Source organism: Vigna umbellata, chromosome 1 (genome assembly GCF_029865625.1).
Source record: "Vigna umbellata cultivar VRB3 chromosome 1, Vumbellata_1.0, whole genome shotgun sequence".
NCBI lineage: Eukaryota > Viridiplantae > Streptophyta > Magnoliopsida > Fabales > Fabaceae > Vigna > Vigna umbellata.
The window spans coordinates 30,501,474-30,528,366 of record NC_142165.1 but is presented as its reverse complement, the minus strand read 5'-3'; the positions used below and the strand labels follow the sequence as shown (position 1 = coordinate 30,528,366).

Below are 26,893 nucleotides of genomic sequence, written 5' to 3'. Positions count from 1 at the left end.
ATCATCCAATTTATATATCCAATCTATAAACATGCAAAACAAGCAAAAAAAAAATTAAAATCATGAACCAACCTTTGACAACATTTGAGCATCGAACAATGGAGGAAAATTGGAGAAAGAAGACGAAGTGTGCCTCTGTGCGACTGGAAAAGAGAGCAAAGAGAGCAAAGAGAAGGAGAAACTAAAATGCCAAGAACCTGTGTTAGTGTGCGCGCAAGAGAACAAAGAAAGGAAAAATCATATCCGAGAAGAGTGTTGTGTTTCTGTACCTCTGTTGCGAAAAAGAAGAAACTTTTTTATTTTTGTTTCTTCTTCTTTCATGTATAAAGTCCTACTCCTCTTCTTGACCAATTTGGGGTGGATGCTCACATGCATTGAACAAAACCTGGTAATAGAAAACAAAATATGTTCTAGAATGGTGAATTCGAGATGCATGCACCCATTTTCAATGTTTTTTTCTTCGCTAAGAATCGTGGTGTTGAACTCACATTACAACATGTTGGCTTGTCTTAACAACTAGTGCATAAGGATACATGGTACATGGGAAGGCACGATATTGTATGGAGGGAAACATGGAAGGATCAAAAGGTTAATAGACATTTAAAAGTTTAGGGGTGGAGGAAGTAGTAGCCCACTTATAAATGGGCAAACATGGATAAGCCCATAATTGTTATTTTTTAATTAAAATAGAAATTTGTTTTTGTAAGAGTGTCTTCTTAATACAATACCCCTAAGTATTGTTGCTACTGATATTAGTGTTTGGATGTACTGTGCAAAACAAGATCAATAACAAATCATCTAAAATATAAGAGACAAAATCTACTTTTAAATAAATCTTTTTATATTTTTTTTATCATTTCAAAGTTAAACGGGGTATCTCAAACTAAAAATGAATAAATGTATTGTGTTATTTAATATTGATTTTTTTCTATGTTCGATATCCTTAACGTGTAATGTCATGTGTTAAATTAGCGTATCACTTACTTACTTTTGTTTAAAAGTGGTTAATGCAAGTTTATTATCATAGATTGCCAATTTTTAATAAAATTAAAACTGAATTGAGTGTTCTTTTTAAATGATAAGACTAAATAGAGATAATCTAACCAATACAAAAAGTATCGATCCTAAAAGTTTTAATTGGTTGGGAAATACATTTTATTTTAATTAGTTTCCTTTTAACGAAGGACTCTTCTTGATGTGAGTTTTTAACATTAAAAAAATGTTTAACGACATTTTTATAATTAATGTAATAAAATAATATTTTATTAAGTAATTTCTTGATTATTTTAAAATTTAAAATAAAAATTATTCGATTTTATTCACTTACAAAAAATAATTTATGAGAAAATCCGTAAGAAAATTATTTGTATATTATCTTATGACTTGTTAAAATATTATTAAACCTTTCCTTAATAATTTATATCTTCCGGATAAAATGCCGGAAATAATTTAAAATTCCTACAACTTTCTTATAGGTTTTTATTCCCGCAACAAATTTGCAGGATGTTGCGGTAAAATTCTTTTGCAAAATAAAACTGTAACAATTTTACACAAATATCCATGTCTATTTCCTTTCACGTGGATAATTTTCGAAACAAAAACTCAAAAGAAGTAAATTACTTTCAAGTAGTGCTAGTATATTCTATGTAGAAGTGCCAAAATGAGTCTATCTGATTTATTTAAACTTTTGATTTTAACCTGTCTAAAATACATCATATTATACTTAAAATAAGTTAATAATTGCAACTCGACCCGTCCATCAATGGGTTGATCTATTATCAATTTTTTTTTCTTTTCCAACTATTGAAAATATAATTTCACATGGAAAATACATTGGAATTTCTTTTTTATAATTTCACATGTCGAGCTAATGGTGATGGTGTTTATTTGTTCGTCCTGGTATTGTCTATCGGTCTCGTATAAAGTCTAGAGGAGATGGAAAAGAATAATGGATATCAATATGAGAAAAGAATTAAAGGATTAGTTTACGTGAGTCACATATACGCTAGATATGAAGGGAGAATAGTAAACTTGGAGATAAAAGAATAATTAGGTTCCAAAGATGAGATGAGAGGAGAATAGTGGAGGACATAAGTAAAGTGTCGTGGGCCAATATTTTAAATGAAGTGAATGTGAAATTTGTCGCAATTTACAAACGTGTTTCATTTAGGTTTTTAATGATGCCTAGTTGTCGGACTGGCCTGCTTGGTTGGCAAGCTAGGCAAGATAGGCTGGAACAAGCTGACAAGTTGGCCCACCGGGCTTGACCCTTTTTTCCATATATATGTATATAAGATCATTTTGACCTATACATCTTAGGATATCTAAAGCCTCCTTGAAATCATCTTGACTCGTAATGATCGAAATCATTTTATCACACGTATGGCCAAGACAATCTTGACCCACTAGATCATCTCGGACAATCATAAACATTTATCGATATCAATTCGCTCTATGATGACTAAGATCGCATCGGCCAGGTCGTATTATAGTAGAAAGAAGGTTAAGAGTTAAGGTGTATCATAAACATCATTAAGTAGATTAATTATTGTAATTATCTGTGTGACCCTAGCTTAACCAAGTAAGGAGCCATAAGCCTAATATAAATAGCATTGCTCACGAGGAAACTAATTATGTGTTCATCATTACTACATTTATTACTCTCGTTGACGCGCACTCTGACTTGAGCCTTAAAGTGTCTTTTACAGGTACATCCCGTATTGACTTGGAGCGATACTTTTAACAATTGCCCTTCTCGAGGTAATGTTTCACTTAGCGTTTCCAGTAAGCCTCTTCATCTTTTTGCTCCTTAATGCTGGGATGCTACTAGACTTGTACGATGAAGTAACCGAAGAACATGGAATTTTTTTTCATTCTTATTCATCATATCGGTGATGCTACCTAGATCATATTGGTATTTTAAGACTTTTATTTAAATCATACCGAATCTGGAGGATAATATATTATATGTACCTGAGATCATCTCAACCTATACACATTAAGATATCTAAAGCATGCTTAACATTACCTTGGCCCTTAATAGCCGAAATCATTTTATCACACATATGGTCGGGACAATCTCAACCCATTCCTACCCTAAATCATCTCTGATAATCATGTGCACTTCTCGATATCAATTTGCTTTGTGATGACTAAGATTGCATCAATCATATTGTATTACAACATAAAGGAGGTTAAGAGTTAAAGCGTATTATTAACATCATTAAGCATATTAATCGTAGTAATTATCTAAATGGTCCAGAACCAATCAAGTAACCTATAATATAAATACTTTTGTTCACAAGGTAATTATTACGTATTCATTATTACAATATTTATTACTCTCATTGATGCATATCAATGACTTGAACGTCAAAGCATATTTTGCATATACATATCTTTTCATCTTGAAACAATACTTAGATCTTAGAATATCTCAATTTAAAGATTGAATAATACAATGAAAAGCCTATTTGATAGTGGAAAATCATCTAGTAAATAAAATTCATAAATTTTACATTATTTAAGTGATTATTTGGTAAAAATTCATGCTAGTTTGGTTAATATATTTTTTTATTAACATTTAGAATTTTACATCAATTAAAAATAAAAATAATTATAATATTTAATTTAATTTTATAAAATTAAATTAGACTAATTATTTACGTTTTGTCATAAATTCAAAAATTTTAACTAATCAAATATCTTCAATGATTAATGATAGTTGATACTTATCTTATTTGAAGTAAAAAAGGCTGGCTTGATACGTAGCGTGAGGGAAAAGAAAAGAGGGTAATACCTTGTTTGGGTGAAAATAAACATCATTTGAGACTTTAATCAATATATTAACATTGCTTTGCTTGTTTGTATATGTATCAACTTTGCAATTTCCACATCAAATAACTTTTTCCACCACTTTATCATAAAATGCTAAGTTCATTTGGTTCAAAAAAGTCAATACCCATTTCATAAAAGGTACTTATTTAAAGCACATGTTTGCGAAGATCAAGTTGTTATGGTCTCCAACAATAACATTATAACAATACGAACCTTCATTACCATTTCAGCTCAATTAATTTTTAAATTGTTTTTCTTTTGTAAATAGTTTTATATTAAACTAGGTTAAATTAATAAAAAACGTGTTAATAATTTATTTACTTTATATACTATGCATTTATTAGTTTTGCTTTTGTTAATCAACTTTTAAAAATTAAAAATAATAAAAATTAGAATTTAAAAAAATATCGAATTAAAGACCTTTTGATTGTTCTATTACCCTTGTCTAAATTATTTTTTGATCTTATATTTTAATACGTGGAGAAATGAATTATAAAAGAAGTTCTTCTTGAACAATGAGTGATTGATATTTTAAAATAAACAAACTTAGAAACAAATCCATTCCTTTTATACTTTTCTACTTGTTTTCTTTGTAATTTCTCACTTTTTTTTATTCTTACAAGTACTTTTCTTATAAGAAAATAATTATCCTCGTGTTTAGAAATACATGGTTAGCCTTGGTTGAGAATCCAAGTGTAAATCAAAAGTCTCACATTAGATAGAAATGAGTAAGTAGAATACTATATAAAGATAAAATACCCATTAATATATTATCTTAAGGTTTTGGGTAGAGAGTGATGTCAATCCCTTATATGGCTCGACTCATATCTCATTAGTATTGTGTCTCCCCAATGAACCTCCTCCTCGATAGACCCAACAGTGGTATCAGAATATAGGTCTCGGTTCAACAGGAACCGAGGCATAATAGACATATTAATTCGGTTACAAACTGCCCGAAGCGTATAATCTGTGTAACCGAGGCATAATAGACATATTAATTCGGTTAGAAACTACCCGAAGCGTATAATCTGCGTATAGGCACCGGTTGGAGGAAGGAATCGAGGCAGTAAAAGTTAATTACTTCGATTAAAGGAATAACCGAGGCAATTTACCCTACCTACCTACTCTTCTCTCTACTTCTCTTCTCTCTGCTGCATCCAAAAAACACTTCTCCACTCTTCTTCTCTCTCGCTGCATCGACATCCAAGAAATTCTTCTCTCTCGCTGCCATCCAATCACTGCCTCACTGTCGTGCCTCCCCGCTGCTGCTCACTCACCGCCGCGGCCTCCCCGTTGCTGCCTCGCCATCGCGTGGTCAAGACAGTGTTGCTGTCGTTCGTCGAGCTCCCTGTTGTCACCAGCTTCGTCCATTGGGGAGCAACGAAGCCACCAGAATCGCATCCTTAGCAAAATCGCGCTGGCGCTATCTTCCATGGCGATCTTCACAAAGCTCCGGCATTGGCCTTGCAACCTCCATCTACGTGCCACCATTCATCTTCATCACCAAGCCGCTCCAGATCCGCTTCAAATCCACTCCAGATCCGCTCCAGATCTGCTCCACAACGTCACCACCGCTGCCTCCCCGCTGTTGCCTTGTCGTCGCGTGGTGAAGACAGTGTTGCCGCCGCATTGCCGCCATCGTCATGTGGTCTTCCTGGGTTCTTGCTGCATCGTCGTGTTGTCTCTGATGGACGAAGATGATGATGGATGAAGGTGGTCTACGGTGGTGTTTTGGGTGGCCCGATGTGAGAAAGACGGTGGTGTTTGGGGGCGTGTGGTGTTTGGCGACGTGTGGTGTTTGGCGACGTGTGGTGTTTGGCAGCGTGAGAAAGACGACAGCGTCCTGATGGGGAAACCAGGAAGAGCATACTGCCTCGGTTCCCTTTGAACCGAGTTCTAATCCTATATTGTTTTGTCTCGGTTCACAAAACCGAGGCATAAAAGTGTAGACCTTTTACCTCGTCTGTATATGCTTCGGATCAAGAACCGGTGCCATAACCTCTGACTGCACTATTGTATAATGGTCGAAGGACTACTCGTGGTGGAAGGAACTCAAACTATGAGAAAGTAGAATACTATATAAAGATTGAAATTTGTTTGTAATACATTTTGTTTCTAAACTTTTAAAACGAATAGCTATAATTTTTTTAAACCAATGACGTTAACTTTTTTAACTTTTTTTAACATGTTAAACATATTTAATCCAAAAACCGATACAAATATGTACAAGTATTTAGCATACCATTTTTTAAATCTTTCTAATTTTCCTTACCTTTCTGTTTAGAAAATGAAAATTGAGATCCACAAGAAATGGAGAAGTGCATCTATAAGCGAAGACACCATAAACGTGCATGTCTCAGAAATCAATTAATCATTTGATATCAAGAATGAATCATCATAGCTTCAATTAGTCAACCTGAAATCTATTCACTTCGGAAGTGGCAAGTACACAAACATTTTGGTTCATTATCTCAAAGGGATGTCAAGTAATGTAAATGATAGTAATAATGATGTGAATGAACAAAGAACCTTGCCTATTCCAGTTTCTTCCCGTTAGAATGATGTGCATATTTCTATGATAGTGATTAATGCCTAATTAATTGTCATTGTTCAAGTGTTATCACTGACCAAGAGATAATGAAATGTATGTTAATCTAGCTGGTATAGTTCCGGCGGCTACTCAATGTCAAAACAGTTAGTCAATAAACAGTTAGTCAAACCTTAATTTTTTTGCATGCATTTGTTGTCATATTCAACATCTCCCTTAGGTTGTTGACCAAGTTCATCCCCTCATATCCTAAACATTCTCTGTGCCATAATAGTAATGAGAGCCAAAGGTTGGTATACTTGTGTTATTATTGTAAATTTTCTTTGAAAAGTAAGCATTCTAAAGCAAGAGAGATATTTTAAAATTCTTTGACTAATGGTTTAAAGCAATACCAGGTTTGATTATTCTTCGCAAGGAGACATTTATTTGGAGTAGCATGATTTTGTAATAAGTGTTAATAAAATTCTTTTATTGTTTTAATCATTTTACCAATTAAGAGTGTTGTTGTTGTTGACGTTGTTAAATTTGTGCATCTGAAAATTGAGGAAGGATGTGCATTAGGGTTTTCGTTTGCATGTGATGTGTCCTATCTATCACTTGCATATGCATAGATTTGTAGTGTAGTTGAAATATGATGATGGAAATATGAAGTTCTTAAGGATGAAGATGCACTTCTTAGCCAAAATGAGGCCGATTTCTGTTTCATTGATTTTCTTAGTTGAGGGAGGGTCTATGTATGCTTGAAAAGTTTGTATGGTTATTGTGTGGAGTTTTGTTAGTATTAATTTGTAGTATTAGTTAGGTTAAGATCCATCATGACCAAATTGGGCTCCACCGTACATTTAGAGACCAATGAATTTCATTTCTTTTGAGGTTTCATCTCCTCCTTCTTGACTATGTTGAAGTATATATGTGACAGTCATAAATGGTAGCTGCTTTATCAGAGAGGCCAATTTGATTCAAGAGCTGAAGTGACCACTGACCGGACGACACCACTTTCTTTTTTGAAAGTCAGGTTTGGGCTTCACCTATTTGTTGATTTAGAATGAGTTCCAAATGCGTAGAGTATCATAGTTTCATCTAACTTTGAAAAGATATACCAAGTAGTTGAGATGTGACAGAGTTAATTCTAATGGATACTAACAGAGAAACTATTGTGCAACAAATTTGTAATGGAGTATCCTCCTCGCATTGGTCATCAAATAATGAAAGTAAGTAATTTTAGTTTGCACAAATGTTGTAAAAAAACTATTCTTTTTATATAATATAACGGAAAGGTTAAAATGATTTTATGCTATAAAATGAATGGTATTTTTACTATGTTAAGACCAAAGTAGAAGTTTCCTCGGTTGAAATGTTTTCTTTTTGCGTGTTCTTCAAATAGTGAAACCAAAGAAAGTGAACGCCACTTTTAAAGTTGAATGAGAATTGTAGTTCTAATAGTTCATGAAACTTTAGTTTTAGATATCCCACGAGTGGTCGAAGCTGTTTGATCCGATTAATGAGTTCATTGATTTAGAAGCATTGGGGCATTACAAGTTCAGAGTTCCACTTGAAGAAGAATATGACACAAAAATGATGTCAAGATGGAGGCAAAGACTGAGATAAACCATCTATTATGGATGACCCATGTGTCAATTTTGTACAAGGAAGGGGTCCCTCCACATTCATCAAAATAAGGAGCCCTAATGGCAGTGTTAATGCTAAGGATGTGTTTACTTTTTGTGTGTGCATGTACTATATATGTAATGTGGGGGAAATGGATGAGAGTTCACAGGAAATAGAAAAGATAGATATTTGTAAAAACCAAAAAGTATTGTTGCGCATTGCACAAACGCTCATCTCCCAAAGTTTTCAAATCATGTTTAGGAATAGACAAAGATACTGAGGTAGGGGATGATGCTACTTTCCCTCTTTTGAAAACTTTTTCTTCAATGGCTATCTGTAATATGATTAAACTTTTGAGGGGCTAAATTGAGCAACTTATCTAAAGAGATTCCGACAATATGACTTGACTCGTGTATTATGGGTGATTTATGGACAAGAGCCATTTAATATTCTAGTGCATGTCTCATCCCTTCAATGGTCCACATATGTGATGGCAGGATCATTCGTGCATTGTTACACACCATGGATTTCAGCTAAAAGCAAAAATGATACTTTAAATCTAACACAGACTCTCTTAAGTCCTAATGACGTGTTCACTCTGCAATTGGACAGTTTTTATATGATGGTGTAAACTTCAAAGGGAAAAATCAAGTCTTGTAAAAATGTTAAAGCAAGTAGGGGGGGTTTCAATTGATGATTTGATTTCAACTAGTTGTGATTTGAGAGCACATTCCATGAACTGGAGATTAACTTGCTCATGATCAGATCCTTAAATGGGCCCAAACATATATCTCAGAAATCCCAATGCTCCATTTGCTACAAGAACAAGACCACCTCTGACAGCAGATGCAAACAAGATACCACGATTATTCTTAGCTTATACGTGTCTTACATCAGTGTCAATCTCATCCTGCAGACAACAAAGACAGTGAGGCACACCCACATAATGGGTACTCACCCAACAAACTTTGGAATCCTGATACTCTTCGCTGATGTGTACACAATGTGTATTCTACAACTATCCATCTTCTCACCTCTAAGAGATCAAAGTAAGGGAAGAGGAAAACAGCAATTGAGAAGGTATTCGATTACAACTTTGTGTGGGACCATGTTCCAATTTAGTACGTGTCTGTATTTTCTGAAGTGTTAAATCCACCGGATTGAGATAGAACCACGAAAACAGACATGATTTCTCGGTGAACAGACTACAGAATCTATTATTTTTTAAAGATATTGTATTAATTTCTTATCAAAAGAATAGGAAAATGTTATTGTTCTTAGAAAGTCAGCATTCTGCGTCACTGGATAAAGCTTTGAGCTTGCACACATACTGGGGGCAGTGTTATCATAATATACATTATTGATAAAGCGATCTGCGTAGCATACTCGTTTGCATAGCACATGAAGATTCATCTAACTTTCCTCTAAAGTTGCCATTCTGACATGGTCCAATACACATAAAAAAAATGTGAAACGGGTTAACTTGGGAATAAGTGAAGATCAGTCCTGGAAATAGTGCTTGGAAAGAAAAGAATGCGTGACTGATTATTTAATTTGAGATAAGATAATTGCATAGTGAAGTAGCTTAATCCAGTGGTGTGGCACACAGAGGACAGCATTCTTTAGTGGTTGACCTCGTGCTTAGATCAGCTACGAAATGTGCTTAACAGACAAAAGTTGTAAAAACCAAAAACCCTTTATAGTAGACTAGGTTTCACCGACCTTACTAATTTTTCCTTCCCCCACCAAGGCACCAACACCACCCACTGCCACTTCCAACTAGTTGTTGGCTTCCTTGTTTGTTGTTTTGTATGTTAGATTCTGCATTCTGGCTCTCCACCATTATTTTTATCAACCTCGATATCATTATTGATAAATGCATGATTATCTAATATCTTAATGTGCAACATGGCATTAATGTATCCAAACCCCAAAACCGTACACGTGGCCCACACAACCAAAAGATCAGGTGGGTGGGCCAGACCGTAGATGGGTCTTCACCAACCAGCCCAAAGAACCACCTTTTTAGAACTGCAACTCCATATAATTATTGTAAGTTATTATCAGAGCGTATGTGTGCTTAGTGAACAGTATAATGCATGTGACAACCTGATCGGGTTCGGGATATGTGTTGTTGATACTTGTTTATTGACGACCATGCAATTTGATGAAAAATTATTTAAAAAAGCGATGGACTTGATCTGAGGGGTGGCCAGTAGGTATGATAAGACCATCACATTGGTCATTCAAACGTATCCAATGGCTATAATTGAAACTAGTGTGACAGTGGAGGGGAATCAATCTACTCGTGGAAGGTCATTATCAATTTGTTTTCTCTTATTTTGTTTTTCTTTTCTCCTAGGGGACAGTGATGGCTACTCGTAAAGAAGAACGAAAGGCAAACAGAAAAAAGGATATGGTTAAAAGGCAAAGACAGCTATTGTATGGTAATGACCATCCCAGGGGCTATTCCCACCATGGGCAATAATATGGATAAGCCAAAGCCATGTTATGAGAAGGGAGTGACCCTTTATTTTGTTTGGGTTCAGTGTTCCCTGCACAAGGCTCTTATCCTCCCACCAAAGCAATCTGAGTCAGGGACATGGAAAGAGAAGGGAAAATAGCCAATTGTAAGGGGGCCAGTGGCAAGGAGACCATTGCGTTCACTCCACTAGCTGCAGTAGCAAATGGATAGACAAAAAAGAGAGCCAAAGCTTTGCTTCCCATCACTTAGTTGCATAGTCAGATCCCACTTTGATGTTATGTTCACTTTTACCATTCTGCCTAATGCCAGATTGAATACCAACAAGAGAGGGAGATGGATTTCTTACCTAATAATGAGAGAGAGAAGAGATAGTCCGTTAGTGGACTTGGCCGCTTTATAACGCAAACGCAGGAGGGGAGACCAGTCATCAAATTATTGGTCCCCCTCACCCCTGTTCAAGCCATATAATTTTATACACATTCATACATACATCACCCTAATATAATATCTATATTCCAAGCACAGGGAAAAATTCAGACTGTAGCTAATAATAAATTATACTTCAGTCTCTCAACATAAAGTAATAGGAATGAGAATTGAGAAGGTTTCTGTGAGGCAAAGTAACTAAGTGATGGAAAGAGTCCCTCACTGTTCTGATGGAAGTTCAGGACCATCAAACAATCCCTCCCTCTGTTCTTTTTTCTGATAAAAGATATGGATCCTCACGGCGTGTAAATGGAACCCCACGAGAAGAAAGGGGGTCCTGCAACGTGTACTTGAATAACACTTTCCACACAATTAATAGGTCTCACTGTCGTTCATTCCACATTCAGAAAACGAAAGATATAGACACAAAGATGGTCCATGCATATTCTGGCATTTATTAACCATCTCACAATTGCTAACAATAACAATAAATTCAACAGTCAGGTGCTACAGCAACACATCCGTGAATATAAAATTAAAAAAGAAAAAACATTTTAGGGAGATAGAGATAGGTTTATATCACAGTCTGGAGTTTGGATTCTGGCCAGCCAAAGCTTCGACTAAGTATCATTCGAATCCACATAAACAGACTAAGTTCCTTACAAAGTGAATACATTTTTTGCTTCTCTACTGGTAAGATATGATGGATAAGTTAGAGAACATCACCTCTCCAAAACCTCTGATTTGATCCTTCTGAATCTGCTCTCAATGTACCATCTATTAGACCAAGGAAATGAAATAATGCTTATTAACCAATCCTCATAGCAGCTTCAGCAATCTCTACTTCCCCCTCCTTGGGCAGTTTTTCGTTATGATAAATGAATATAAAGGAAAAAAAATTACATAAACTTAAACTGTGACGATACGACAACATTGAATTCTGCAGGTCTTCTTTCTGAATCATCCTCCCCCTACCCCTTCCCATTATTCTATTCCCTCTTCCAAACCTCAGTCCTGTAACATGAACAAGGGCAAATGGAGAACTTTTCTCAACCCCCCTCCCCAGTACCAGCTTTGGGGCCTGCCATCCCTGCAGCCCACACCACGAACAGGAATTGTAAGCTTAACTTCGTTTGCCATGGATATCAGAGAAATCTTCCGGCAGATTTATTTAAAATCCCCTGCTCAATCATGTTTCATCGACCAGCCACCACTGGAAAGAGTTAAAATCTTCTTGAATTAAAATGCAAAATCTAATGCAGAATGTTAACAAATCCTGGAGCATCATCCCGCGGTCCATCAAGTGACCGATACATGTACAATATCTCAATATCATCACCTGCATTCTCCACACTGTTGCTGATCACTTCCAAAACAAGATTGGGCAATGCTTGTGCAATCTCTTGGCAAGCTTGGCGTGTCAATTTGCAGCTCGACATCCAGAGGAATCTCATGTTGTAGTAATGATGCAAACCAGATCGAAGAGCTCCATCCCCAAAAGGACTATCCCTGATTTCAAGCTTTTGCAAATTAGGGCATCCTTCAAGCACATACTTAAGGCCCGTGTCGGTGTCCCCAGCAAAGGCAACCGACAGTGTCCTAACCAATTTCCCATACCTCCCAATGTACTCAAAAGCACGATCAGTGAGCAAACCAGACACAGCTAGCCTAGTGAGCTTCTTGCAATTCATAACAATAGCACCAAAACCCTCATCCATGGGTTCCTGAGTCACAGGATCTGGCCTATACCGCCCAATAATACACAGACGAAACACCACAAGATCTGGGCAGTTCTTTGACATAGCCACCACAGCCGCATTAGTCATCCTCTGGCAGAAATACAAAATCGACTCCAACTTCCTACAACCCTGCGAAATCGCTTCTAACCCAACCTCAGAGACAGGCCCTTCAGTATCCTCCCTTGCATCCACAGGAAAAACACGAAGCTCTCGCAAGTCCTTGCAAGTAGCAGCCACTGCCTGAAGTCCTTCATCACGTATCGAATCAAGTACCTGAAAAACAACACCCGAACAATCATAAGCCCAAATCTAAATTCAGATTCAAATCATTAACAATGCAGTCACAACAAAACTCACAATGCCACAACACAACACATACCCAGAATATCTGTAGCTTATGACAGTGGCGAATAACTGCCTTCAGCTGCTGCGCGTTAACATCGGCATAGCTCAAATTCAATGAGGTTAGATTGGCGCAGACCGGATAAATTGCGGGAAGGTAATCCGCCCAAATGTCCCTGAATCCAGACAGGCAAACCAAGGATCTGCAGGCCTCAAACGCTGCCGTGTAATCCGGTTCCAGCTCGCCAACTACCCCGGGCTCAGCAGCACTGAAGGAGCCTGTTCCAAGGTGAGTAAGCTGCGGGGCTCGAAGTAGCAAACGATGCAGCTGAGCCATGGAAACATATCGGTTCAACCGAAGCTTCTTCAAACGAGGCGACCTAGCCACCAAACTCTCCAAAGCCTCGAAATTAATAGGACACTCAACGCAATCAAACACAAGAGACTCCATGTTGATTTGGCTCTCGGGGAAACATATAATCCAATCCGCAATCTCCTCCTCGTCCTCAGAGTCCACAACAGATTCGACCAGCTCAAGCACCCTCAGCAGTCTAATATCAACACCACACCACACAACACAACAATGCTCAAAATTAGGAATCAACTAAGCTTGCTTTTGGACAAACAAACTTCCAAGAAAGTAAAATAAATCCAGTTCATGGGTTTTACAAAACTTGATTGAGATCTGTACCTGCACTTGGCAGCGACGGAGGCGAGACCGTGAGTGCTAAAGCCCTCGCAGCAGACGAGGACGAGTTCGCGGAAGCCTGAGAAGGAGTCGGCGATGAGGTCGAGGTCGTCGTCCGTGACGGTCATGCGTTTGAGATGGAGCTTCTCCAGCCAGGGGTAGGCCTGGGCCAAGGCGCTGGCCCAAGGAGTGAAGTGGGCCCCCCAATCGTGTGGCATCAGATCGAAGTCCGCGAAGCGCGGCTTACCCTTCACGGTGACGGACTTGACGCGCGTGAAACGCGTGGTGGCGCGGGCGGGGGAGAGAGAGTAGCAGTTCCCGATGAAGAGCTCGGATCGGGTGAGGGCCTCCGCGCGGTACCAGGAGCGGCACACCAATGAGGCGGCGTTGCGGTCGCGGCGCGAGGAGAGGAAGTGGAGCACGTTCTCCAGCACGTTCTCCAGCACCTGGTCCGGGAACGGAGCCTGCGGCTCCGATGAACCCGACCCGGAAGCCGGATCCGGAAACCCGCCGTAGTTTCGGGTCTTGGAGGTGGAGGATTCCGTGATTTCAGCTCGCGCCAGATCCAGCACGGAGGATCGCTGGTCTTCCTCGGAGTTTGTGGAAGGATGGTTCTCTCTCATTTGTTGAACTGGGTGGATGATGTTTAGTGTTGGGGTTGTTTGATCTGGGACAGTGGCTTTGGATTCAAAAGATGGAATCTTTGATTGGTTGATAGGGTATTGGATTTGTGGGGTTTGATTGGTTAGAGTGGGAATGAGGAGAAGGGAAAGTTGGAATTGGAATTGGAATTGGAATGAAGAGAATGAAAGAAGAGAGTGTGGAAGGTGAGATGATATGGGAGAGAGTGAGAGTGGGGATTTTTTAGTTTAATTGGTCAGAAAACAGGGCCAGGGAGTGACAACAGTAACCTCAGCTGTCTGTGTCTCTGCGCTTTAGCATTGGGATTCTTCATGCCCTCTCTCTTTCATCACAAATATCCAAACGCCCTTTCTCTCTCTTCTCCTTCATTATTTCACACATTCTATCTTCTCTCTTCTTCCCTTTCCAAGCTTTTCTACTTTTTTTTTTCTTCTTTTATCTTTCCATGTCCTTTGGTAATGGTTTTTAGCCATCACAGGTTTTCCATTCTGGTTAACTTTATGAAATGGAGAAAACAAGATCCAGTCCTAATTATTTTTACCTTTTCTGCAATTTTTAACTAAAAATGAATTTTCTTGTGATTAAGTTTTATAGGGTATGTGATGATTTTGGTTTGAATATAAAATGGATGAGGGATAAAATAAAATAAAAAGAAATGATAATTGCATATGCTGAAAATGCTTTACACCAACTCAGATTTTGAAGAAACTGAGTCTTAGCAAGTCACATTATATAATTATAGACCGCGGAACTACTTTTGAATAGAATTGACTGGACCACCACTTTCAAGGATTATCATCAATTTCCGTTGCGTTAGTCAAGTTTATATATGTGCTGCACTACTCATCACTTTCTTTCATTTTTTTTTTAATTATATTTCCCATTCTTCTTCGTCAACAACAACAACAAATTACTTCTTTTCATGCAGTTAAAAAATATCTAGAATTGACAGATTTGAAGAATTAAATTTAAAAATCCCGTTTAAGATCGTGTAAATGTGTAAGTAGAAAACTACTGAAAGCTGCGCATATTAAATAAATGATACACTCAATAATTTGATAGAAGTAGATCATAAAATATTGGAAACGAAAAAGTTATCGAAAAGATTTAACTTTAAATAGTTTTGGAAAATGTTTCTTAAACGGAAGACGATAATAATAATAATCATAATAATACTACGGTTTGTAATTAAAACCGAGGGAAGAAAGCAAACGAAAAAGCAAGGCACCATATCGTATGTACTAACGTACGTAAGAATGAATTAAACAATATTTAAATCTATAAAGCTGTGAGTATTTAAGAGGAAAATGGCCAAGGAAAAAGAAATATGTACGTTTAATTTGGCCACATACACGACCATTAACTATGTTTCAAATAACTTTATGGGCATCGGTCTTCCACAGTAAATTACACATATATTAATAGCACATTTAGAAATAATATGATTAATTTTCTTTAATAAAAACTATTAAAATCTTTGCAGCAGATAAAAAAGAATTAAAATTCTTAGAGAAAATAAATAAAGAAGAAGAAAAAAACTTTTGAGACATTTATTTCAATAAAAAATAATTAGTATATTTCATAACCAAATAAATGATTGTAATAATTAGTTCAACAAAATATGTTATACTTAGATTATTTAAGTGTCATATGGGGAGAAGATAAGAAAGATAGGAATTATAATTGTGGATGGCAAAAAAAAGTCAAGTCTAGCTGGCTAGCTTGCTAACTTGTAAAAAATAAAGTAAACCGAAACAAACTTTTTAATATGGAATTTGAACCAACCTATTTCGTCAAGCTTAATAGTCTGATATGCTAATATCGTGGGTTAATCAAGCCAGTCCATCAGTTCGGTTTCATTAAAAAAATTAGGATCTATATTATGAGACTTCATATCACAATCTAACAATTTAGTCAATATGACACATGTCGCTTAAGGTTTAATACAACTTATATAGTATGATATCTAAACCCAGCAGTTGTCAGCCACAACCGATAACTCTATCTACTATAGAGACGACTTGTCATCTTCCAACTATACCAAACGCTCGTCAACTATCCTATAATTGAAAGTGCTCGTCAAACTTCCATAAACAGGTCAAAGCGTTTGTCAAAAGTCAAGTGACATTCGTCAAAAGTCAAGTGACATTATGACACTCAGTTAACCAAATCAGGCCAAGATCAGCGCACGCTCAATTACGTTAAACGGGGTTGGCGGACGCTCAACACTTCAATAATTGGACCAATAATCCAGTTAAAGAAGAAATAGTCAAAAATATATAACCGTAATATGCAAATTACGGAGCCAACTAACCGAATATCAAGACTAACGTGGATTACGGGTAGGTAACCGAATTTACCAACTAACCGGATTTTAAGGTAATCGGTTTATTTTACTTTTTAGGTTAAATACAGGAGAACCTAAGGAAAAAAGGTACGTTTTGCTCTAAGATAAAAGAGATCACTTTGTGAGAAAATCATTGATTTAGAGAACTAAAGTTCCACTACTCATATCTGACTTTAGCATCGGAGTATCTTCGCAGGTACCCCCACTCTCATTGAAGGAAAGACAACGGTCCCAGACGTATAAGAGTAATAAAGCATCATCAACAAGGTTCGTATCTCGATCCCAAACAATTATACTAAAACACAACTCGAAATGATAACTCGTTTCAGTCCTTTTGACTTTGAATTAACATCAACTAGTTTTCATGTAAAATGTTAAATATTTTAGTCTATTTTCATATGAAATTAGACTTTCAATAATAGAAAAAAAAAATAGGCAGGCTAGCCCAACAATGGGCTAGACCGAGTTGTAAAGTTCAACCCATTTTTAATAAACAAGCCAACTCTGTCCAATTTTTATGGGCAAATGTCAGGTTGAGCTTAATTAAAAATAGTGAAAATTATATATGATTAATCTCTCTTGTGTTGTGTTGAATATACACATAGGGTACTCTATTTATAATAGAAGAAATATGGTTTAAGTCCTAAATACAAATAAAGAATAATAATAAACTAACTAAAGATAAAAGATAAAGATAATATATTTAACATTCCTCCTCAAGCTGGTACATACAAATCATATGTACCAAGCTTTTTACTAATATATTCAATAAAGACTTAGTGAAAATATCTACTTCTAAACTCGAGTGATACCATATTATTAATGATTTACGAAGACAACATAAAAACGAAATATCAACCCAGAAGACTCCTCTAAGAAACAAATCTAGAACGTTGCTCCATATAAATCTCTTCTTGCAAATCATCGTTAAGGAATGTATTATTAACACCTAGTTGATAAAGAGTGCGAACAAAGGTCGACAAACAACTAACAACAACTGTGGAAAATAATATTGGACAGTGGTGGAAAAATGTGAAAACTTCAACTAAGATGACTTTGACAAAGGAGATTGCCATCAATAATGGATGACGACCAACAGTGACTGAAAGCGACAAACTATGATAGACTAGGTTTCCATCAACAACGAATGATGGCCTACAACGATGAACAACGATAAATTGCAAGGACTAGATTATCATCCGTAATGGATGGAGCCTATAGTGGTGGACATCGATAGACTATAGGGAATATATTGGACCACATAGAAACAGATTCCTCCTCACAACGAACGACAAAAATGATGTTTCGTCAATGATAGAGAGTGAAGGTGGAAGATATGAATCTTTTAAAAAAATGGCCTCCTTTATTCATGAAAGAACCTAGAAACATACTTTCCTTCACAAGGAACGGCGGTGGATAGAGGCAACAAACACTGGACAAAAGTTAAAAAGACGTGACTAAGGTACTGAGACACAAGTGTTGAAAGACAAAATTCTTAGGTCGACCGATCTAGACGATCAAAATTGTGTTGTCATTGGTTAAAACCGATACTCCGACAATAACAACGGTAGACGCCGACGACGCCCACAACGGTGATAAACGACCACGCTACTGGCAACAGCGGTAGATGACGCTGGCCCTAGAAGCGGTGAGTGTAATGGCAAATGTAACATACATTTTTTCTCAAAAAAGAACCTATAGCTCACATACCATGTTGAATATAGTGAAAATTATGTATGAGATTAATCTTCCTTGTGTTAAATATATACATAGGATACTTTATCTATAATAGAAAAAATATGGGCTAAGTCCAAAATATAAATAAGAAATAATAATAAACTAACTAAAAATAAAAAATAAAGATAAGATAAAGATAATATATCTAAGACTTAATACCTCTTTTGGTCCCTCGAAAGAGGGGGAATGTTCAAATTCGTCCTACTTTTTTAAAAAGTTAAAAAGGGTCCCAACTTGTGCAAAAATTGTTCAAGTTAACCTTTTTTGGTTACGGCGTCAAAAATCTAACGGTGGCACACTGAGTTGTCCACTTTTTCTCATACGTGGCACACTGAGGTAATATGACATGCCAATTTTGAATTTAAAAAAAGAGAGTTGCTTGACACGTCAGCTTCATCTTCCATCTCTTAGAGCCACAAATGCCACCGTCAATATCTCATACCACCGCTAAGGCTACAAGCTTCTTTCTAACAACCAAATCACATTTTCTTCCTCCGTGTACCACTGCAACGAAACCAAAAAACACCATCATCTTTTCCGCCAGACCTTCGAAAAAACTCATAAACAAAACTCAAATTTTTGTCTTATGATCTTATTTTGCTCAATAACATTAGGTATACCGATGGCGCTTATACTGGGCAAGCCATCAGGTATTGAAGTTTATGTGGCAGATTAAATATGTATTTGGATTCTCGTGTTTGTTAACTAATAATCATTGACTATTTTTTCTATTCATTTTCCTTGTAATGCTTGTAATGTTGTAGCGTTTCTTTAGGCACCTAGGAGAAGAACCCCAAGATTTGTGCGTTTCTTGGAATCGGTGAACGTTTCCTCTGGAGTTTGTTATTGACCCACAGAGAATGTCGACGGACCTGCAATTGAAATCGAGTTGTAGCAGATGCGGATCAACAATGGATCTCTACGGAAGCAAGCACATGACTCTGCTTGAGTTGCGGCAAAACCACGGCCGAGAATCGCTCCAAAGGAAGAGGCACTCTGCAACTCCTGGTGTTTCAGTAAAAGGCAAGGTCAGAAAAGTAGCCAAGTGGTAACCTCCACCAATCTCCTCCTTCGAAACTGTAGAGATCTAAAGAAACTCAAATCGAGACTCATCCATAGTCGTCGAGAACCTACGAAAACCAAATTCCAAATGAACATTAATCGCATGACAGAAAATCCCAAATTAGGAACCCTAATCGCGATTTCATCGTGAATAAAAAATGTCCAACCTTCTCGCAAAAATCACCCAACCAAGATTCGCCATCAGCACATCAAACTCTTCGAACCTGCAAGCAAACCCTTCATCGCCAATCTTCATCACGCCATCAACATTTGCATATTCTTCAACGTAGAGAAAGCAGCCCCTACCCTCTATCAAAATATTTTTTTTTAAATTTAAATTTTACACGTCATTTAACCTCACACTTCCACGTAATGACATAAACTAGACACGTCATTATGTTTTGTCCAGGATAGCAGCTGCACCGTTAAAAATTTGACGTCGTAACCAAAAACGAATAACTTGAACAATTTTTTCACAAGTTGGGACCCTTTTTAACTTTTTAAAAAAGGTAGGACGAATTTGAACATTCCCCCTCTTTCGAGGGACCAAAAGAGGTATTAAGCCTATATCGAACAAGCTTAAACAAGTTGGGTTGACCCATTTTGTCAATACCGGGAATAAATACAATTTTATAATGTTAGAAAATAAAGAAGTGTTAACTTCTTCTTTTAGAATAATAAAACAAAATAGAGAAATAACTATAAGATGTCCATGTATTATTTCAAATTTATAATAATACAATGACTTAAACGACTTTAAGATTATATACTTTAAATATTTTATTCTAAAATTTGTAATAGATCATATAGTTTGTTCTTATAAGGTCGAATATATCCGGTATAGACTCCGACAAATACTTTAAACACTCCAAGCTTTCAACCTTAGGGATACTTGTCCTTAGCGAAGTAGAAATTGTGTTTATAGAAGACACTTCAACGCCCAAATCAGTAAATATTAAATGTCATAATTAATGAATGTAAATTGTTACCTCATAAATTTTGTTATTTAAAGTATTATCGGTGGGTTTTTTACCTGTGTGGGCCTATTCCATGTGGCTAATTACCTGGATTAATCCTTAGTTAATTAATTTGCTTAATTATACCTTAATCATGATCTTAACCTAGTTCCCCTACGTGTGCTGGTCATGATTAGTTGATATGTATTATGCCTATTGACTCTTGATATACTAATTTAAATAATATAGAAAATTTAATCTTTTTAATTATTTTAATTTTAATTTTTAATTTTTAAAAATAAATAAAAATTGTTCAAAAATTTGGTGCGCTAGGTGGGCCAAACTAGGTGGGTCAGGTCAAAATGAGTTGGAGGGTTGAAAATGTCAACCTGGCTCATCCCATTTTGGCGAGCTAGCCTGTAGATCACAACCAGTTTTGTCACTCTTATTTGACACCAACACTGACATGTGATACTAACATTGACCTTAAACCTTAAATTCATAAGAAATAAAAATCAAATTTACCAATGAATTTTGTGAACAAATTTTATCAACATATATTAGAATCTCAATTGCCAACTAAAATATTGATTGATAATGAATTCATCACTAAATTAGAATTGTATTATCGTCAAATATTTTCTATGGAAATATATATATAGTTAAATTTCATCAATAATTTATAGTTTTTAGTATTGACAAATTTTTCTGTTTGTAAAATAACATTAAACTTTCCTCTTTGGATTTTGATCGATTAGTGTAAAATTCGTTTTCTAATTTATAGTTCTTATTACCGACATATTTTTTTCATTGGTAAATTCGTCAATCATATGAGAATTAAATTTTTCATCAAATTTGATGATATTTCTTTTATAAATTAAATAGAAACAAGTAAGAAGAATAGGAGAATGAGGAGGACGAGATGTTGAAGCCCGTGATGATGGCGGTGGCTAAGGTGTAACAACAACTTGAAGGAAGAAGCCAATCCTAATCATAATATTTCTTGACAAATTTTGTTGATGGCCAAAATCTATCGTTAATTGTCAATAAATGATCATCGATGAATATCTACCGAAAATAAATTTTTGTTATTTAGTAATTACCAACATGTTTTTCAATCTGTTAGTAAAATTTATTAATGAACATGTTACATACAAATTTTTGGCCGTCGGTAATCCATTGATCAACTCAAATTATCAATGAATTTTTTCTGTTACCGAAAAATTTTATTCATCAATAATTAATGTTTTTTTGTAATTTTTTATTGGAAACAACTACTTCAAAATTGAAAAGAGAATTAATATCTTTATTTAAAATATAAAAAATGATAGTTTGATATTCTTTCAAAAGAAGAAAACACATCTTCTTGAAACCTACTTTAATATATAGATATTTTAAGTGAAAAATAAGAATTATAATTAAAATACTAATACTTTGAGTTGTGTGTATTTCTTTTGATCAAAATATCACTATCTATATATATTTCAAGTAATAAAAAGATTTTGAGAGAAATGTAGCAAAGAAGACATATAACTCTAAAACAAACAAGGTAAACAAACACTAGTACAGTAAAGTGAAACAAGAACGGTTATTTTTGCTTATACGCAGCGGTTTCGCAACCGAGACATATACAGGCGAGTCAAAAAGGGGTAGGCTTTTTGTCTCGGTTCTGAACCGAGACAAAAATGTGTGTGCTTTTGCCTCGGTTCAAATCCAACCGCGGCAATAGAGGGGTTTTTTTCTTTTTTATTCTTTTTTTTTGTTTTCACCATTCGTCAGGTGAGTTGTTAGCCCTTGGCCGCAAACGCTCATCGCTCCATCTCACACCACCATCATCAAAGATTCCCAACTACGAAGAACAAATAATGAGAACGACGCGCTCCCACCATCACCTGCAAAGAATCAATCAAACACCACCACTCCTGTAGATAATCAATCAAACATAAAACAACCCAATCGAAATCAGAAAAAGGGGACAAAAGGAAGCTTCCTCCTTCGCTGCGAATCATAATGGAGAGAAGAAGAAGAAGAACGAGAACGACCACCACGCCTTTGTGCCCCCGCCGCGTCTTCATCGGAACAGAGAAGAGGAAGGAAGCCTCCCTCTCGCCAACGAAAAAAATGGGAGAAAAGAGAGAAGCGACGCAACTTCTTTCTCTGTTCACGAAATTTAACCCTAAACACATGTTATTACCTCGGTTATTTTTTTAACCGAGACAATAAGGGTCTACGGCCTCAGTTCTATAAAGAACCGATGCCTAAACCCTCTATAAAAAATAAAAAATAAAAATTTATGCCTCGGTTCTTTAAACAACCGAGGTAATAGACCTTTGCGATAATTACAAAACTGTCACCGCGCCAGTTTTAGGTATTAATTCTTTTTGAACCGATGCATATACGTTTGCGATAATTAAAAAATGTCACCACATCATTTTTTGTTTCGGTTACAACTAAACCGATGTCAAATGCGCGAGTTAATTTTTTTTTTACTAGTGAAATTAGAGATAATCAAAATTAATAACGTTTAACTTTTTATATAATTTTTAATATGTATTTTGATTAAATGACAATAATATAATATTATATTACTTTTAGTTTTTTATTATATTTTATTTTTCTGTTTTGGTAAAAAGTTGAGTGTCCTAAATTGGAAAACAAGTATAAAGAATGGTTTAATTGCTTCCTTTGTCCCCAGTTTGGTTGAATTGTGTCAAATTCATCCTCATTTTTAAAAAAGTTTCATTGTCGTCCTCATGTGGTGTAAAAGTGTCAATTGAATCCAAACATAGAAAAAATTTGTGTCAATGTAGTCATCTCCGTTAAATACACACTAACGGTGTTAAGTGGCTGATTATTTGGCACCGACGTGTCAATGACGCTGGTCGCACTCTTCCTCACCGCCACCAAGCTCGCCGGAGCTCTCTTTACTCTCACCGTTGCCGCCAACGCCTTCTCCTACTCCTGCTTCCGCAAGAACAACCTTCGCCGATTCCGCTCCCCTATCGACGAAACTTCCAACAAAGAGAGCTCGGATTAAAATATACTCAGTGTCCTGGAGCTCTCTTCGTCCCCTCCGTAAACCTCGTCGCAGACGATTGCCTCTCCTTCTTCAACTCTATCAAACAACAAAACCCCCAATTCCAACACCTCCCCTCTTTTCTCTTCGGCGAGTCCATGGGCGCCGCCATCTGCCTCCTCATTCACTTCCTCTCCCCGGAACCCTTCAACGGCGCCGTTTTAGTCGCCCCCATGTGCAAAATCTCCGACAGCGTCAGACCCAGATGGCCCATTCCCCAGATCCTCACCTTCCTCGCCAGATTCTTCCCCACTCTCCCCATCGTCCCCACCCCCGATCTCCTCTTCAAGTCCGTCAAGGTTCCCCGCAAGAAACTCATCGCCAACATGAACCCTTTGAGGTATCGCGGAAAGCCGAGGTTGGGCACCGTCGTCGAACTTTTAAGGGTTACCGACTTCCTCAATCAGAGGCTCTCTGATGTCAACCTTCCTTTCATTGTCTTGCACGGCAGCGCCGATGCTGTCACCGACCCCGATGTGAGTAGGGAGTTGTACCGCGAAGCCAGGACCCTCGATAAGACCATCAAGGTTTACGACGGGATGATGCATTCCTTGCTGTTCGGAGAGACCGATGAAAATGTTGAGATTGTCAGAAACGATGTTCTATCGTGGCTGCTCGCTAGGTCTGGTGGGGAAACAAGACTTCAATGAAGAAGGTTTCAAGGTTCTGTTTTGTTAATTGTCTTGATGCATTTGGTGAATTCGATGCTACAAACAAAATTATATCATCGGACTGGCAACACCAAAATGTGAACTGTACTGTCCATTTCATCCAACAATTCTAATTTATTGATATATTGATGCAAGAAATTTATTCCCTTCACCAAATGTTCACTTCATCGTTTCTGTATGGGCAAATCATGAACAAAAGCTACCACTTTTGGCTCTGATAGTAAAGAGAGCTCCGGCGAGCTTGGTGGCGGTGAGGAAGAGCGCGACCAGCGTCATCGTAATGCGTGTTTCAGTTGCTAAGTAACCCTCTAAGTGCCACGTCATTGACACGTCAGTGCCAAATAATCAGCCACTTAACACCGTTAGTGTGTATTTAACGGAGATGACTACATTGACACAAATTTTTTCTATGTTTGGATTCAATTGACACTTTTACACCACGTGAGGACGACAATGAAACTTTTTTAAAAATGAGGATGAATTTGACACAATTCAACCAAACTGGGGACAAAGGAAGCAATTAAACCTAATTTTTAATATGTATTTTGATTAAATGACAATAATATAATATTATATTACTTTTAGTTTTTTATTATATTTTATTTTTCTGTTTTGGTAAAAAGTTGAGTGTCCTAAATTGGAAAACAAGTATAAAGAATGAATAATCTCATTTAAAGTCAGAGAATCTAAGTGTCTTAGTTTTGTGTTTGTATTTCTATTTATAAATAAAATGGTTAGAAATAATGTATCTTTTAAATAAAAATATAATATTTTAATTACAAAAATAATAATAAAATATAAATTTCATTATCTTTTGTTAAAATATCTCCTACATTATAAAATTTATTAATTATAAAACTTCTTATAAGAGTTAGGCCTAATTTCTCGACCAATAAATTTTGGCGACTTCCGAGTATTTTAAGTATCAAAATGTTACATTAAGGTCAAATTTATTTTTTATTTTATTATATTTATATTAATATATAACTTAATAGCAATATGATCCACTACAATCATGTTCAATTTTTGAAATTATAATTTTTTATATTAATGATAGTTTGATAATAAAATATATCATTGACAAAATTTTAATAAGCTAACTAACTGATAAATTCATAATTTATAAGTTTGAAGTTGGTAAACTACTTGTGAAATTAAAAGTATTGGTAAATATAAAAAAAATTTAAAAGGTATAATCATAAACCATAAGGTATAACTATGTAAGTTTTATTATATAAATGAAATTTGTATTTTTAAGAAAAATATATTATTATATAATTATAATTTAATTATTTTTAAAGTAACCCAACAAATGGTAGAAATAGTGTAATAACTACGTGTTTTATAACATTAAAATAGATAATGATAGTAACAAGAATTTAATGATAGAAAAACTATATTAAAATATAAGGAATGGTAACGAAAAAAAAAAATAGATAAGTTACAAGTAACATGTTAGAATGACTTATATAAACTAGAAATTTAACATTAGTTAAATAAACTTATAGCAAACGCATTCATATCATTCTTTATATATTCAAATTGACATACATTTAAATCAAAATTCAAAAACTATCAATTATTATAAAAACTTGGGTTAAATATGTTTTTAGTCCCTAAACTATTGGGCGTTTCTGGTTTTCGTCCCTCTTCCAAAGTAAGGTACAATTTGGTCCTCTTCTTTAGAAAAACGTTCGTTTTAGTCCTCAAAATTTTGTTTTTAGTCCTCGTTTTAGTCCTCAAAACGTTCGTTTTTTCGACTAAAACAAACGTTTTTTAAAGATTGAGGACTAAATTGTACCTTAGTTTGGAAGAGGGACGAAAACCAGAAACGGTCAATAGTTTAGGGACTAAAAACATATTTAACCCTAAAAACTTTATTATTTATTGGATAATTTTATGTTATCGAACTATTAATCATCCATATTTAATATTATATTTAATATGTAACATCCCAAAAATACAGTGTAAAACCATATAGAGAATAATCACATGTTAACAATACTACAGATCAGTTCAACGCTCGACTAAATATAATTACGGCCGAACCACCTTACATAACAGCAAGGAAATAAAAACTAACGCTAGTTACCACTACTCTAACTGCCACTAGACCGAACGTTATATAAAAGGAACTCATACCGAGCGGTCTTACAAAATAGAAAGCTAATATCCGACCGAACGTTCCTAAGGTTCGGCCTTCACTTCCTCCGTGTCTTCCAACACTTCTTCCAACAGCTCTTCTCCTTCTGCTCACATCCACACGGATGATCATTGCAACAGGACAACGACAAAACGTACCACATTGACAAAAATGATAAACAGGGTGAGCTTATGTAATTTAATTTATTCAATCACAACATCCAACATTCATAACAAAACCACCAACGACCACATCATAATTCATACATCCATGCATGCAAATAACGACCACATGACTCTGACTATCCGGACTTTATGAATCCTGTGTAGCTACAACGTTCGTGCACCCGGGTGATGTAGTAACTGGGATACCCTCAACAGCTGCCACCCGAAGTTGATCCGTTCTGTCCAAGTTAACCTTATGGACTAGGACCTCCTACCATTCCCACACGTGACTTACTCCTCTCTACATGAGAACGAGTAATTATGGAATATCAGGATGAATGCCCGCTAAGCTTTACCCACATTCATACTTTACCAGTCAATAACCACTTTCTGAGATATTCCTCCCTGGAATACTCGTTCAT

The 26,893-nt window shown here is 36.0% G+C and overlaps 1 protein-coding gene and 1 pseudogene across 1 annotated transcript; one reads left to right on the top strand and one right to left on the bottom strand.

The window, feature by feature from the left end:
- Positions 1-11,324: 11,324 nt before the first annotated feature.
- AFB5 (auxin F-box protein 5) lies at positions 11,325-14,722 on the bottom strand. Its single transcript, XM_047318159.2, has 3 exons — positions 13,677-14,722; positions 13,023-13,536; positions 11,325-12,916 (listed from the first exon to the last, which is right to left on the bottom strand). Exons 1-3 carry the CDS (start codon positions 14,294-14,296, stop codon positions 12,158-12,160), a joined length of 1,893 nt encoding a protein of 630 aa, XP_047174115.1. The 5' UTR covers positions 14,297-14,722; the 3' UTR covers positions 11,325-12,157.
- An 8,854-nt stretch (positions 14,723-23,576) lies between these two features.
- LOC124841808 (caffeoylshikimate esterase pseudogene) lies at positions 23,577-24,279 on the top strand (annotated as a pseudogene).
- The last annotated feature ends 2,614 nt before the right edge of the window (positions 24,280-26,893 follow it).

Bases quoted from the DNA above. Each gene is read 5' to 3' on its own strand.
- AFB5 (XM_047318159.2), bottom strand. From the start codon at position 14,296: ATGAGAGAGAACCATCCTTCCACAAACTCCGAGGAAGACCAGCGATCC. The intron at 13,537-13,676 runs GTACAGATCTCA...TGTTGATATTAG, and splicing joins TCCGTCGCTGCCAAGTGCAG to ACTGCTGAGGGTGCTTGAGC. The intron at 12,917-13,022 runs GTATGTGTTGTG...GTTGTTTTTCAG, and splicing joins ATAAGCTACAGATATTCTGG to GTACTTGATTCGATACGTGA.